Consider the following 17,162-nt stretch of genomic DNA (forward strand, 5'->3'; position numbering starts at 1 on the left):
CCCCCAGTGCTTTGTAAGCTGCTTAATCAGTTCCTAACCTTGGTAGTAGATATTTTAGAAGCAATCAGCAGCTTATCAAGCACCCTCCGGGAAGGAGGGAGGGTAGAACTCACAATTCATCCATTGATTTAGCAGTTCCCTTTAGCATGTTTCTTTGTGTTTCTGTTTGCAAGACGCCTTCTCTTCCCCTGAGGGCCCCAGCCCCAAACTTATCATATTTAGAGGCAATATAATTTGATTACCATTTCTGCTGTGGTGAGTTAAATTGCATTTACCTTTTACTCTAGCTATATCCTTGTCAGCCTGGAGAGGGTTTTCCACATCTCAGAGGCTCCAAATTTGAAATTGGATTGCCTGTTTTTGTCAAAGTGGAACTAGAGTGGAAAAAGGAGGAGGGCTCCATTGAGAACATTAATCCAACAGCAAGAGGAACACTAATACCCGTACAGCCCCTGACTCCTCCCTGGTTTGCCCCATACAACTGCTTTCTCCCAGTTGCTCATCATTTTCTACTGACCTGCAGTTTGGGTGGTTTTTTAATCCTAAAAGTTTCCCCTCCTTTTGATTCCTCTGCTGCCTATTTTCTCATATCCATGACTGCTTTCACACTGTATCCTGCTGTCATGTAGATTGCATGTGTTTGGGGAATTAACTAAAAGGTTTATTAAAGATTAATGGAAAGATAAGGCATGGTGAGTAAATTAGAAAAGCAGAGAGGGGTAATCTGCAGATGTAAGCAACCTTTACCCTGGTTAGTCGCAGCTCAGTTCTGATTTGTTTCCTAGCCAAGTTCTCTGTGGAGATCCTAGAAAACATGGGTAATTTCTTCCCAAGCAGTTGGGATTCAAAAATGTAGTATGAGGGTCTGTTCTCAGGTGCAAAAAAGTTGAAATGTCTTTTTGCCAGTAGCTGAAGCAGCAGATAATACTATTCCAAAATTCAATCTAAACCTCTTTCCAGGCTTAACAGAGCTTCATGCCTAGACCCTGTGGATATGGCAGGTATATACTTGAGCTATGTGATGGTCTGGGGATGGTTGTCACTTGAATCCATTTGGACAGGGCTCTGCTGTGGGAGACTTTAACTGTGAGGTTAAAAACAGAGTGGAAACAATTGAAACAAATATAATTAGATCTATAACTTTGTGAACTCACCAAATCCTGGTGAGGCAGTAGTTTTGCTAGTGCTTTACTCAGTAACAAATGCTTGTAGTGCAGATGTGAGTAGGCTTGACCTTTAACCAAGGAGGCAGTGAGTGAAGGTCTTTATTTGCATGTGCATGTTTATTTAAAGTGAACAAAAACACATACATGTACCCCAGCAAGGTCTCATTGCAGACCAGGGCCCCAGGGACTGCATTGAAGTTTACAGCAAGTCTATCTATGGGCATTCCCATGGGGTACATATTCTTAGAATCCCCTTGTCGTCGTTATTGTGGGAGGTGTTAACAGATGAGATAACTAATTAGGTGCATTCAGATGTAACAAGCAGAATCTCAAAGTGTGACAGCTTGCCTATTCTGCTCCATTAGCTATGCTTGCTTTCTTTTCCAACCCTCCCTGCATCATCTGCCCAGAGAGAAATCTGCCCTGCGTCACCTATAACACCACTGCATCTCTGTTAGCCAGTTTTTGAAGGCTATTCCAGTCAATTAAAGCTCTAAAGAGGGAGACTTCCAGTTGTTAGGAAGCAGGACTCCTGAAATTGCTGGTTTTAGTAGGCACAGTATAGGGCAGCTTCACCCAAAAACTACTAGAGGTATGAAATCTCTGCTGACGTGACTAATGGACATCTATCACTGTTTTTGTGGATGTGTGGACACAGTTCATGCAAGCTGATGTTCAAAACGATCCATTCATTTTGTGTAATTGTGGGGCTGCTTTTTTTGAAACTTAACAGTATTCACACTGTTAAACATTGGTTTGGACAGAGCTGGCTCAGACAAGACTGCATTTCTTAGGAACAGTAAGCCTTGCTGCTTCTACTAGATTCCACATAAATGGGAGCTTTTAAAGTGAAAGACTTGAAATGGCTGTTGTTCAAAATTCAGGTGCTTAATCCACACAGAGACGTAACTAATATCTTGCCTGTTTTTTATGTCAAATAGCAAGACATACAAGTGTACAAAGTTTATTGCAATGATGGTCTTTACTGCAGAAACACTCTTAATCCTGGCAATTATTTCATCCTGGTTGTACTGGCCTCAGAAGGTATGGTAAAATAAAAAGAATCCATGCCATGTCAAAAATGACTGGATGTCAAGGATGGAAATCATGACCAAGATAGGAGATTTAATAAGACAATTTGAAGATTTGTTTACATGGCAACACAAAGGGAAGAAAAATGAAGTGACAAAATGTGGGGATTTAAAATGATGAGTTCAATTACACCGAATCACTGTGTAAACACTGTTATTCAAAATATAAGTGGGTTTCATTTGGTTTATCTCCATTTACTTTGGAAGCAAAGTGAGCTAAATTATATTAAGACTGTTTTTATTCTGAATGTGTCTGTCCATACGGGGATTTAATGTGGTATAAGTTATCCATTTTAACATTGTAGATAAACTAATCTGTTAACATTTAATTAAAACATCCATTTACTTCAGATTAACTTCCCTGACTACGTACCTGTAGGTGAACCTACATACAGTGTGAAGAACAATGGAGATAAAGGAAGAACAGGAGAGCCGTATTCTCGCAGTAATATAGCACAATTCATACAGTGAATATGAGATATGCATACAAATCCATAATAGAAATGCGTCTTTGCAGAGCACACAGCAAGCAGGAAGAACTTAATGTCACAGTAATATTAGAGGCCACAAGTTTATCATCTTTGAGAGGCTTAAGTATCCGTAATGAGAATGTCCACAGTTACAGTATGTAAAATAAAGAGATTATGAGGGTTCAGAATAGACATATTATTTACTGAGGGGATTAGGAAGATGACTTCCCTATTGACAGATGGATCAATGATTTCATCTTCCTCTGACGTAAATAGTACTGATTACAGCATCCGATAGCATTTCGGACTACGTGAAGAGTTGGTCTAACAGAAGCATTGCCAATATGAAAATCTCAATGTTTCTGTTCAAGATTTTGTGCAAATAAGGTTCCCTAAGAAAAATTTGGGGAATAAAAGTTAACTTCAATGAACTGTTAGTTACACTTAATTTGAGCCTAGTATATTGTTAGATCAGGATTAGAAAGCATTAGAAAAACAAAGAAATTGTTAGGTCTTGTTCACATTTTCAGACTTTTAACCCATGCTGTACTTTCATCATATCTCTTTTTCCAGTGGGAAATTTGAGTCCTCCCTGTATTTTCCTGGACTGAGATGGAGGAGGAGATGGGAAATGTTTATTTATCGGGTATGTGTAAAACTCAAGGGTTAGTTAGACAAGTTGTTTCACGAGTCCCAACAATAGCAAGGACTGCAAGGACATGTGGACTTTTGTTTTCTTTACTTGCCGTTTTTTTCAGAAGTAAAACTTGTGTTCTGGTCACTCAGTCCTCATACAATTACTGAGAAATGCTCATCTTAGATTTGTAGCATACAGCCTCATGACTTCCAAGCCCATCAGTGGTGGTGTCCTTACCAGCAGTTCCTTTTTATTCAAGCATAAAAAGCATGGGCTGTGGCATCTAGCCCACATGCCTGTGCTGGTGAAAGCTAGTATGTGTATGTATATTGCTCGACAAAACTGGGTTTATATACTGGGCTGATATACTTTGGGCTTGCTCTAGTTTTAGAAGTGTTACTGGAATAGATGCATGACAAACATTGCCCACCCTACCTCTTAATGGATGTAGCCATACCAGTAAATGCATTAGTGCAAACTTGTTTTATCAATGAGAAAGTCTTTTGCTGTCATTTCTTTCATTCAGTGATTCTGTATAAGCTGTATCAGCTTAGAGTTTTATTTACCGAAGACGTTACCCATGTAGCTGTAGCAGCAGATCCTTTTAAGTTCAGGCAAGCCCTTTTTTGCTTGCGGGGTAGGAGTTGGCAAATGAGAAGGAAAATTAGGTTTTTGGCAGGCCTGGCAGTGCTGAGATGGCTCAAGATTTGTCTGTCGCAGTTCTTTGTGGGATTTTACTGTGCTCAACAAGGGCAGCAAAATGCCAGGCATATCAGTGCCATAGCTGCCACAGTTCAGAGCTCAGCACCATAGTGAAAACACTGATTTACATCCCCAGCCTCCCAACCATGTGTGATGGCGATGCAAGTCCTGCAGTACATTACTACCAGTCAGCTGACCACGGGTTGGAAGATGTTGCTCCAGAGCAGAGCTGGTTTGAAACAGCAGTGGGTTTTAACTGGCATGTCAGGTACAGCCCCAGCTCTTAAATATTCGGTAGGAGACAGGTAGAAACAGATGGTTGTGTGAGGAGGTGAGAGGTGTACACATTGTTAATTTGTACTGGTGGAACAACTCCCATCCTAAGAGCAGGGACTCTCCTCTGCTGCAGACTTTGACATACAAGACAGACAATTTTTAATGGGAATAAGGTAAAATTGGTCCCACTTTACTATGTGTATGTTTAAAATAAGCATCCTGAGCACAACTACGTTCAAAAGAGGGAAACCAGCATTTTGGAGGGCTAGTTTGTCTGACTTATATTAAACATATTGTACAACTTAAATACATGAAGATTTTGAGGCACTTAGATAATTCTGTACTTGAATTATGTGAACGTGTGTCTTGGACCATAACAACATGATGCTAATAGCCATCTTTATGTCCATCCTTCATGATCTGTGCCTGTATGATTGTGGTAACTGTATTAGCAGAATATGAAAGTAGTCCTAGGATGGGAAAACCACACACTATACATTTCCATAAATATTGAAAGGTCTGATAGCAAAAGAGCAATTAAACAGCTTGTGTACTTTCCTCAGGCTATGGCTCCTTTTCACTCATTTCTGTCACTCCCTGGAGTTTGCTAGCAATGAGCTGCCTTTCAGCAGAACAGGAATCTTCAGGTTAGCTGATATTCCAGGTGTGTGTATAATTCCCCAAAGTGCTGACAGCTCTGCTTACAATTAGTGGTAATGGCAGTGATCTTATTGGCGTTGCCTTTTCACAGCAGCTCTATGGGGAGGGGAGCTGCTGTCATTCAGAAAGGCTCATGGTCAGGTGGAGAGTATGGCAGGGCCAGCCAGGCTCGTGAGTGAAGAGCTGGCCAGGAGCATTTTGGCAAGTGACAAATTATAATCTGACTTAGGTGCGTGAAGACGCAGAGTGTGGAGATGTAGCAAGATTGTTAATAGATATTTTTAATAGCAGAACTGGTTTTCAGCCTGATTGAAACTAAAGTTTTCAACAGGGCTTATTAAATCCATGTGTGCTTTTCCATGTGAATATATAATCTAGGCCTCTAGGCTTTTTAGAATGAAGCTGTTTAAAACAACCAGCAGTGGTGCCAGTGTCTTGCAGGAGTTTGAGTTGCAATCTCCAGAGATATTTTAATATTTTCAGCCTTGGAAGAGGCAGTAGCCATATAAGCTGCCCCGTTTCTCGTCCATAGCGCTAACCAGGGTTCTTCTGTTCTTTGGGGCTTCTGCTGTGCAGAATGAAAGGCCCAGTACTGGAGATCAGGGTTAGCAGCGTGAAAGATTGGCCTCTGATCTCATTGCCATACTCCACATGGACATATCTCAAAAGAATAACATGCCAGGAAAACCAGTTTCCCAAGCAAAAAAAAATACTGTGTCAGCCCTACCTGCTTGAATGAGAGAAGCAGAGGTTTTTTAGATGTTTTTTAAATGTACTTCACATTCACAGAGGATTTTTTCAGAGTAACCCTAGCCCTTTCCTTGGTGTGTTGTGTTCTTGTTCTAAAGTCCTTCAGAGGACTCCTCCTTAAAATGCCCTCATCCAGCCCTGCGCAAAGCAAAAGTTTCTAATGTTGTGATATCAGTCATGAAATAACATCTTGCTCAGTGGGCATGTAGTCAGTTAATAGTTCTGCATGCAATTGCCTGCTTTATCTTAAGGAAAAAACAAATTCCAAAGCACATATGTACTCTCTGCCTGAATGCATATGTGCTTGTGTGTGTATTTGGAGTCATGTATGTTTTTAAACTAAGGAAAGTGCTTTCTGCTCTCTACCAGCCAAATTCCTGGTACTCTTTCAACATTGTTTGATTAAAGTAGCCTTTAACCTTTACTTGAATACCTGCTTCTTAAAACAAGCTATAATTCATCCCTGCAACAAGATTAGGAGAACTTGGGGTGTGACAAAATTGACATGTAGCTGCCTGGAAACCTTGGGGGAAGGAGAACAGAGGAAAGGTGATTGAAAGACAGTGAGTGTGCAGGCAGAAGTTGTGGGGCTGGAGTCATGTTGCAGGGCTGGCTGAGGAGCTGGCACAAGTGATTCCCAGGCTTGTTGTTTGTACTGAGCCAGTTCCATCTCTTTCTCACTTGTGTCAGCTTGTACCCAGAGGCTTGCTGAGATTTCAGGCTTTTCTTTCTTTCCATGAGAGCCGTTGGGGAGGGCTTGGAGGGACCTTGTCATCCTCTGCCTCCTGCTATAAATTCACTTGGACTGTCACCAGTTTGTTCCTCTTCCCCAACCAATGTAAAACTCCATCCTCACCTTGCCCCCTGCTTATATGTGCTTGTCACAGATTAGCAGTATTTGTTCTTGACCTTGTCTTGTTTTTCCCTCCTCTTCCCAGTGCCTGTTACAGTTGTGGCTAATTTATGGAATATCAGTTTAAGACCAAATTAAAGTGCAGCATGTTGAGTGGTCTGGTTTGAAAGGTCCACAAACAGTAAATGGACTGCCTGGTGCAAAGAAGTCAAAGGGAGCTTGTGATTTCTGTTTATTCAAATTCTCACTCATTTCTGCTTTCGTTTGATTTATTTGGTGGTTGATTTTCTGGGATTGTTTTGTTCTTCACAGTGTTTATTGCCAGGTTTCCTTCCGGGTTGTTCTCTGCCCTGTGTGTGTGGGGGGGGGGTGACTTAGCACAGCACAATGTACGGCTGCGGGATGTTGCTTTGTCTGTGTCAAGGTCAGTGATGGCAAAATGCTGTCATGTGTCAAAGCCAGCACCTTGCTTTGGTGTCAGCACTGGCTGAGTCCCTGGCCTCACCTACTCCTGTCCACCCTGCTGCCACCCTGCTACCACCAGCCAGAGACCTGTGCAAGCTGCAAAGGGAAGAGGGCAGAGAGGATGGGGTGGTATCACTCTTACTGTTGGGAACTGAGATGGGCTGTAGCAACAAAAGATGTGGTTCTCATGAAGTTACTGCTGTGTTCTTTTTGAACTGGTTTTACAGCGGTGCACAGTCAGTGATTCTGGTGTGCATGCACACATATATTAAGAAATCATTCTTCCCTTAAGTCACTTGCAATTGAAATAAACAAGACAGGCAATCTGAAAGAGATGACTGGGAGTCAAAATGGAGCAAAGCAAGCTGACCGGACCAGTATATTGCACAAAAGATGGGGCAGAGCTGAGATCTGGTATCTGCCTCCCTGGGGCTTTTACCTCATGATCATCCTTCCTCCTTCCATTTCCCTTTCCTCTGAACTAAAGATTAATTATGCATTGAAATCATAACAAGAATTCACAGTGTTGAGAACGTGGTGAACGGAAGGGAAAAAATCCTCAAGGAAATTAGCAGTCCATGAGCACTGTCTGTTCCCTAAATATAAATGATGAGGCACTTCCCAGCCAGGGAATAGGTTTTCCCTTTCTTTTCTCTGCAGCTTGCATTGTCCTTAGCTAAGCATATTGTACCATGCTTGTCTCCAAGTCCATGTTTTCATCACAGAAATCCCAGCCCTGCTGAAATCTGTCACAGGGTGGAGATTCTATTTACTCTTTGTGCTTTAATGCCCAATCTCCACGCCTAATGCATGCGAAAAATACCTGTTTGTTCTCCAGTTAGCAAATAAGTAAAGGCAACCGTTGTAGCTTTCCTGCACCCAAAACTACTTTTGCTCTTCCTGGCTTGTGACAGAGATCACCTGTGACAGAAATAAAAATGCATCAAAAATGGTTTCTGAAATAGCTTGTACCATGTAAGGATCAAGGTGGAGTGTGAAACAAAGATTACTGACTGCAGCAGAAGAGCAGGCATTGGGAACAACTTTTCAGCTGTTTTGAGCACTGGAGAGTTGGGGGGATCTCTGGTGAGAAGCTTTTATGCAAGTCAGTCATCAGTCGGTTGTGCCACAGGGTGAGGAATAAACTGGAGGTCTCTAGAAGTGGTTTTCCAAGCCCTATTTTTTTATATCATTGGTAGTTCTTTCAGAAGTGTATTCTCATCTATCCTGAAGGTGAAGAAGGATTAATGAGTGTTTAGTCCCCCACAAAGCTTCCACCAGTGGCATTTGGAGGGTGGTGAGCACAGTGATGAATCCAAACCAATCTGTTCAGGGGATTTCATTTTCCCTTTCATTCACTCCAGGAAGTGCATTCTCTATGGTACTCTGAAGTCTTGGCAAGCTGGAGCTTACCTCTGAGCTTGTTAGCAGAAGACTTCTTTCAGACTACCTGTTTCTAGAGGGGTAGAAAGAAAACAACCAGGAAGAGGCAGAAACCTTGTCTTTCTAGGATGGTGGAAATCTGTGCACAATTGTTGACCGCTTCTTCAGATAGCTTCTTTCTGCCAGACATGCTCCTGACACTAATCCCAATAATTAAAGTACTTTCTATCCCTTCAATATATATAATTGGTGATGGTGAATGAGCTTCATGTCTATCACCCCTCCTGTTTTCTCAGTGCCTCTTGGCTTTTTCATGTCTCTTCTGCATTGCGTCAGTGCCTCCTGGCAAATTCTGTCTGTGTCTGTCTCTCAGATAGAGCCAAGTGTGCGTCTGGCCTTGAGAAATAATCATAAATTCTGTCCTGTCAGAAGGAGAGGCCAGGACAACCCAGTTGAGATTTGAACCTGTAGTTCAAGGTGGTTTAGGGATTTCGTATCCCTTAACCCATCCCCTCCAGGCGTCACTTGTGTCTGACATGTAAATCTGACTGGAGGAATAAGTGGAGCAGATTGCTTGTGCTCCAGAAGGAGGTTACGAGGCAAACCTGTGTCTTTAAAGAGAGTGCCTTCAAATAAATGTTATCTGCAGAGAAATACACCAACCCTACATAGTAGTTAATGTTACTGCTTCAGTGTTGGTTTATAAACCAGCTTTATCACCTCTCTGACAATAATGATTAACAAGCTGATTTACAAGGGTGGGGTCACAGAGCCATGTGGCAGATTTAGCTTGTCTCACAGTGGCAGTGATACAGAACCGAGGTTTTACAGCATTTTCACCACTTCACCTGGAATACTGAACCCTGATTGCAGGGCTCTTGAGCAGAGCGGTAGCAACAGATACTCACTCCTCTATGAGGTTAGAAACAGGGTTTTATTCTGTGCTTTTGGTACATGAGGAATTAGAGGTCTAGGTCTGAGGGCTCAGGAGAGCTGGGGACGTTTGTAGCTCCCTTCTTAGTGTTTATTTCCTGATCACTTAGCCTCAGTGAAGTGATGGTGGTTGCTGGTTGTCGCTTGTGCCAGAGTGGCAGAATATCCACATGTGGGTAGGTTTCCTTCTCTCTACTGCACTTTTAGAAGTTGGTAAAAATGGACAGATGGGGTAGGGGATTTGATGACCCTCACTCAAATTCACAACACAGCTTCCTGCAGGGATGGAATCTGACTCCTTACCTTTTACTTCTTTAGCTAGCACTGCTGATAGGAGCCCTGCCCTCAAAACAAACACTCACTGCCCTGAGAAATGGCTGAAAACTACTGTTTTTTCTCTCCTGTCCAGAAAGTTCATTATGTTTGATAGATTTCCGTGTTGATTTATGTGGCCATGATGCAAAGGTTGGGTATTTCTGTGGACCTGGTGTAATAAGTGGGCAGAAAGCTTTGGAGATGTTACTTGAAGCAGTAGTGCATTACAACTGACTCATTTTTCCTTCTGTTTCTGCACATTCCTGCTCTATTTCCTCTAAAGCCCTTCATAAGGTCACCTGTGTGGGAATGACACAGTCTGAGTTTGGAGGGGACTTCCATACTTACCTTGTCTAATCAATGTTAGATTGCTTCTCAGTGAGATGTCTTGTTCTGTTTTCAAGCAGAAAGTTATAAGCCATGAGTTCAGGTTACCATGTCTCTGGTTACCATCTCTCTGGGTTAGAGCTCTCAACAGAGACAAGTTCTGCCACTTGGGCACTTTTCTAGTTTATTTTTTCATGAAAACATCTGTATTGCAATGCTGTGCTCACTGTGTTGCTCTCCTGGGGGGCTTGTTTGTGCAACCCTCCTTCATGCTGGTGAGTATGTGCTCATACAGGAGTCTGTTGGCTGCAAAGGGAAAACAAAGTGACTTGACTGCTCTCTGCTCTGGGCTGGGGTTTTGGACCCCCCTGTACTGTGCTGCATGGGAGGAGGAGGTCTAGGAGTGAGGCTAAGGCTGGAGAGTGGGAGCCTTCAGAGGTGGGCTTGTATGAGCGTTGTGCTTGGTCCATAGAGCTCAGTTAAGGAGTGGGGTCAGGACAGAGCTGTAGCTCAGCATGTCTCAGAGGTGAGGGGTCTGTTTCTTCTCCAGTGCAGGGCAGTGCTGTGGGCTCAGAAATGTGCACAGAGTACACAGAGATATCAGTGAGAGTCACCTCGGCAATATGAGCTACTCCTTGAAGTTGTCTGTGGGCAATGGCCCTGATATGTGCATAATGCCACTGAGTAGGATTTCTCTGCCTGTGGAGGATGCTGTGTGGTCTGTGGCCTTCCCAGTTATTCTCTGGAGATAGCTGGCTGCCCACTTGCTTCCAAAACATCACCTTGGTAGAAGAGAGTACTAGGAGCAGTTTGCAGTCTTTGGATAAAAGGATCAGGAAACCTCTGGGGGACAGCTGCCTGCCTGACAAGTAGTTAAACTTTGACTGATCACACATTGCCCTCATGATCATATTAGTGTGATGTATCCAAAGGGATTTCAACTTGTTCCATAGCCCCTGCTGCCTTTCATCTTCTCTGTCTTCTTGCTGAATCAGGAAAATCATAGCCCAGTGCATGTGAATCGTGTCTTCCCTCCTCCCAGGGCTCTCGATGCTGTTGCCAACATTGGCTTGAATGGTAAAATTTGGCAGTCCCCATATTTCCTCCCCACCTCATAGAGAGCATAATTGTTTCTTTGGATTTACACTGCTACCCAAGTGAACTGTAGCACAAAGATACACAGAGAAGAAAGTCTGATTTACCTTTATTCATAACTTGTATGAAAAGCCTCTGTTCTAGAAATTGTCTAAAATTACTTTCCCAACACCCCTTTGGCATGTGTTCAGATACTGTGTACCCCTTTAGTTTCTTCCACTGCTGCAGAAAAGTGTCTGCCTTCCCCTCTTGCTTCCCAATACCACCTCAGCTTTCCCAATCCAGGTGCAGGAGGCTGGGCAGTGGGGCAGGTTCCTGCTCCTGCTGGCTTTCCTAGCTTCTCCTCTTGCCTCCCAGGCAGCCCTTGCCCCTGCAGCCGTGCTTTGGCCAGAGGGATGCTCTCTGCAGTGTGGGCAGGGAGCCTGTATGGGATGCTCCTCTAAACCACAGTTTGCCCCACTTAGGGTGGGAGATAAGTGGCAGTTAGTGTAAAAAGTACTGTTTGTTTTGTTGATTTAGATTACAAGAGCTTTGAGGGCAGAGCCTGTCTTTTATGTGTGTACAGGTGGGTGTGTATTTTTATACAAGTCCTAGTGTGAGGCATGCAGTTAGGAGCTGCAGTATGCAAAGCCATGGCTTTCTGTGCTGTGGTAGCTTGGAGAAGTGTTTTTCCAGATCCACAGAGGTGAACAATGATTCTGATCTGAACACTGGAGCCATTCAAAGACACAACTTGCTTTCAGCCTCTAAACACAACTGTTTTCCTCCTGTTGTCACCAAGCAGCATATCCCAGTATATTTCATGTGCAGCAGTGATAAATTCACTGTAAAAACATGTCCCCATGTCTAGAATGCTTTAGGGATAGGTTCCTTGACTAGTTTAGGAACAAAAAGCTGCATTGCACCCTCCATCAGTTGATGACGAGAACCAACCACTTTTCATCCTTAATTTTGATCAATGAAACAATTGCTTTCACTACAAAGAATTCGGACTAGAAAACAGACCATGCTCTTCATGTGAGCTGTAGGTAGAAAAAATCTGAACTTCAAAAAACTTTATTTTAAGCCTGATGCTCTTCTTTTTTTTTTTTTTTAGGCAGGAATATTTTTTAAGCCTTTTCAGGTATCAAGACTGGATTATGTTTCAGGGAGAAGTCGATGCTGACATTTTTGGTTTCTGTTCCTTTGGCATATTCTTAACGTTTTGTGCTAAGTTGTCACATTTCCTATGAAATGTGATGGACTTCTGCAGCTTGTAATGCGTGATTTCAGTTTCTCTGTTTTGTAAACTTACTTTGTAAACTGAAATGTCCTTAGGAGAGTTTCGGGTCAAAGCTTAGGAGTGACTACAACAGTGTGAACAGGCATGTGCTGGGTTAGACAGAATGTAGGTTGTGGAGTCTCTGTTACTGGAAGGCTTTAGTAACAGAGCTCTAAAGAATGACACAGATGTTACTGGCTCTGCCAAGATGTCCCCTTGAGGTCTTTCACATGTACACCCCCCCTGCCATGATTTCCCTGATATCTAGATAATGCATTACATTCATTTAACACACTTCTATTCTTTAATCACTTGTGTTTCCTTTAACTCAAAATCACATTCCAGCATCAACTGGGAGAATGTGCTGGGACTGACATTGTGGTTCTGGGATGTCTAAACCAACTGACCCTGGTCCTCTGGCTGTGACAAGAGAGTGCTTAGTCACAGGAGTGGTTGTGTCACCTTTGATTACATGTCCTGTGCTCCTTCTCCTAAGCCATAAAACACTCACTGTGGAAGTGTTACCATGAAACTCCTCTTGGGGACAGCAGGTAGAAATCTTCCTGTTTGCTTACCAGGGTAAATGGTTATGAGGATTTTATCATTATTAGCTACAAACACAAATGAGAGAAGGTTCTGTGTGGAAAAGTCACATCCTGTGAGCAGCCTTGAGGTCTCTGATGAAACAAAATGACACAAAATTTACAGATGCTAAAAATAGTGATAACATCAGTTTGATGTTGCATTTTGTGTTCCTCCTATAATACAGTAAAATGGCCTATAATTCACATTGCAAAATTGGCATGCATGTCTCTTTGAAGATACCATCTTCACTATATGTCTGCGGTGGCCAGAGTTACAAACCAACCCTCTACAGTGCTACAGCGAGCCATACAAATAAATAAATCAATAGGAACAAATAACACCAGCTCCTCAGGGGCAGCTGCCCAATCTCAATCTGTCTTGCTTAGGTTGTGAACTCTTCATAGGAAACCTTGTACAGACTTAAATTCACCCCTGGTGCTTAGGAAGGTAATATAATATGCTAATTTTGTTTATTATATTATTACATATTTATTATCATGATGTTAATTCAGAGTTTTAACAAAAGTCCTTGCTGACAGTGATGATAGTGCAGACTCAGAGTTTGTTTGCAGCTCTGTCTTCAGCCTGGCATCTTAAGCTGAGTGCTTGTGGCCTGTCAGAGCTGGTTGCTGTAGCATGAAAATGATTTGGGCAATATGTTTTTATTAGCTTTGTCTGCATACTTCATCTGTTAGTGCTAAATGGCTTTTTGGAGGATGACTGTCACACTGTCACTGCCTGGGTGGCTTACCTGTTTCTTTCCTCCTGTTTGCTGTATACTATCAGCTTCTGTGTCTTTCCCCTTCTCCCAACTTGTTTGGCTTTCAGACCCTCTGTAACACTGGAGTCTGCAAGCAGAAAGTTTCTTTCTCTAAGGTGAAAGACAAAACCCAGCCAAGGGGAGCTAAACTAACTTCTGACTATCTGTTAGAAGGCTGGTGATACCACTACCTTGAACTATGACTTAATATTTCATGCAGCAGCTTCTCTGCATTGTTTGTATTCTGGTTGAAGGGGATCTTCCTATGCCAGGATGCAATAGGAACGTCATTTTTCCTCTAACATGAGCAGATGTCCTATCTGCAGTACTAGTAATAACATTGCCACTTCCTGTTGCTGCAGATGTTAGCAGGCTAGAAGTGAAAGCAAAGAGAGGGCACAATACAGTCCACACTATTTGATGCCATTAACATCAATGCTACCTCCTTTTCCGTGTGCCCTCGTGGCTACTCTGGAACACAAGTTTATTTCTGTTTTACGTTACCCAGGGATGGAGTCCTTCCAAAATCTCTGTTGTTGTTCTCTGCCTTGACCTCTGCTTTCTGTAGATATGTTTACATTGAACCCAAATTGCAAGTGGTGTGTTACCATGTTTAGGGAAGGGGTGCCTGAACTGAATCTGGCACATGCTTAAGTGTGTATCTTCCCATGCTGAGGCTTTAGGGCATGGCCCTTGCAAGTCTTCAGTCAGCAATTATTGCGTTCTCTTTCCTTTTTATAGCAGTTCACTGTCAAATCCTGTAACATATTTCTATCACTAATCTCACAGGCAGCTATTCAGACCACAGGAAGCTTAGGAGAGAAGAATATACACTTGGGGCCTTCATTATTCCCTACACCAGCAGAATTCCTTAAAGTCTCTGGAAGTTTGATGTGAACGGAAAGTATTTTGCCTGAATAGCACCCCTTATTGAGGCATTGTCACCAAGTCACAAATTTGGATGAGTGTTGTGGCTAGCAGTTTAATCTATACTGCATGGCCGGTTTTTCACACCAGCACGGGGAGTGCTAATCACTTCTAATGGCCTAGGCAGGATTGTCTGGCACTGAGGCACTTCTCCATTTGAGAGCTGGATGCTGAAGGGGAAGAAAACAGTTCCTAGTCAAGACTTTATCTGAGGTTTTATTCATTTTGGCAATGGCAGGAATATTGTATTTTAATGGTTTTTAGTGGGAAGCACAACATTACTAAAGGAGGAAACCCAGGGTTCTGTTCACAAAGAGATAGTTAAAAACTTCTGGTTTGGAGGAAAAGGAGCAAAGACAAAACTGTGATCTGTGCATAAAAAATAACAAGAACTGAAAATCATAAATGTGAGGCAGTATCCATTACTGTCAGTTAGATGATTTAGCTTTAGCTCTTTATCTATCTACTTTTTTGTGCCTTAGTATATGAATATTATATTTTGTGCCTTAGTACACAAATAGTTCACAGTTCTGGTGTCCTCAACATAAAAAGGACATGGTGCTGTTAGAACAAGTCCAGAGAAGGGCCACGAGGATGATCAGGGGATTGGAGCACCTCCCATATGAAGACAGGCTGAGAAAGTTGGGGCTGTTCAGGCTGGAGAAGAGAAGGCTGCATGGAGACCTCATAGCAGCCTTCCAGTGTCTGAAGGTGGCCTACAGGGATGCTGGTGAGGGACTATTTATTAGGGACTGTAGTGATAGGACAAGGGGTAACGGGTTGAAACTTAAACAGGGGAAGTTTAGATTGGATATAAAGAAGAAATTCTTTACTGTGAGGATGGTGAGGCACTGGAATGGGTTGCCAAGGAAGTTGTGAATGCTCCATCCCTGGCAGTGTTCCAGGCCAGATTGAATGAAGCCTTGGGTGAGATGGTTTAGTGTGAGGTGTCCCTACCCATGGCAAGGGGGTTGGAACTAGATGATCTTAAGGTCCTTTCAAGCCCTGACTATTCTATGAGTCTATGAATATATTGTATTTAAAATGACTACTAATCTTGCATGTTATTGTCAATAAGTACTGTCTTCTCATTTCAGGTTATTGAAGGAAAGCTAGCTCCTTTCTTGGGGAAGGTGATCAAGTTTGCCACCTCTCATGTATACAGCTGCAGCCTTTGTAGTCAGAAGGGTTTCATCTGTGAGATTTGCAACAATGGAGAAATCCTTTACCCCTTCGAGGACATTTCTACAAGCAGGTACTGTCATGTCAGTCATATATTTGACTCCTGTATGGTATTCTTGCAGATCTCCGCCTCGTGACCTCTTATTAAATAACTGGGGACTGGATCCCATTAATGCATGTTTCTGATCAGCTACACTCAATTACTGGTTCAGGGAGGCCACCATGAGTGGACTTGGCAATAGATACAAAGAGCTATTTCCCAAAACCTTGTGAGTCTCAGAACAACTGTTGAAAAAGGGAAATGATCCCACTAGCATAGCACAGTATGACCTATCCAAAGCTGTTCTGAGTTTGCAAAGTGTCCTGAAAAGCCAAGTGGATTCTCTAGAGTGATCCCAGACATCCTTCTGGGCCCATGATGTACTGGGGTTATTCTTATAAAGCAATAACAATCTATTCTGCAGTGTTTTCCCCATGATGTTATGGCTAATTCTCTGCTTTCTGTGTGCAGACTCCTCTGTGCCTCTGTATGTGAGATTTTATTTTTTGTAAATGGCATTGCTATCCTCAGGTGGCTACAAAATAACTGTAAGTGTATGCCATTCCCAAGGTAAACAAAAGAACCTTTATTGCACATTATACGGATCAGGGACAGGGGTTGCATGGGAAACCTATAAGCAAAATGCAGGAAAACAGAGCAGTCTTGGCAGTGCAGCAGTGTGCTACTGCTGCATTGGTAAATACAATTTGCAATTGCAATACAAAATACAAGACATTTCAAAAATGTCTGGTATTTCGAATAAAGGAGAGGTTTTTTCTTAAACTCACCAGAAGGACAGTCTGCCTGACAGCACAGCATTCCTCCATACATAAGTACTTTTCTGGCTGCTTCAAATACAGGCATTTTAATTTGTTCTCCAAAGTGTTCCATTGAAGGGAAAAAATATTGAAGAGCCACCTTTGGAAACAGTCAGGACCAGTCTGTTGAAAAGGCTTCATTAAGAATCTGATTCCCCTGTGTGCACAAAGATGTCAAATTGCAAGTTACCAAGCACTGCTCTTTGGGGATTTTCAGCCTGACCTGAATTTCAAAGACTGTTTGCACATTCTTTTTTTTTCCACCCAGACTCATTCTAAAAACTGCATTGACAAAGCAGTGGACATAAGCTAAACAAGGTGTGCAGCTGAGCTCTATAACCGGTGTTCAAGAAGGAATGCATCTAGGGTGTATGTTAGTTAAAAAGGCTGGGTTAAAAAGAGTCTACGATGACATAAAACGTAAGATGTCTATTGAGACTGTATAAGGGGCAATTGAAGATATTCC

The 17,162-nt window shown here is 42.5% G+C and overlaps 1 protein-coding gene across 1 annotated transcript in view; it reads left to right on the forward strand.

The window, feature by feature from the left end:
- Positions 1 to 17,162, forward strand: part of PLEKHM3 (pleckstrin homology domain containing M3) — a 70,773-nt gene that overhangs the window by 41,872 nt on the left and 11,739 nt on the right. Inside the window, exon 6 of the mRNA XM_005144647.2 lies at positions 15,754 to 15,911. Coding sequence (XP_005144704.1) covers positions 15,754 to 15,911 — 158 coding nt within the window. The remainder of the gene's footprint in view (positions 1 to 15,753; positions 15,912 to 17,162) is intronic.

Source organism: Melopsittacus undulatus, chromosome 8, assembly GCF_012275295.1.
Source record: "Melopsittacus undulatus isolate bMelUnd1 chromosome 8, bMelUnd1.mat.Z, whole genome shotgun sequence".
NCBI classification, from domain to species: Eukaryota; Metazoa; Chordata; class Aves; order Psittaciformes; family Psittaculidae; genus Melopsittacus; species Melopsittacus undulatus.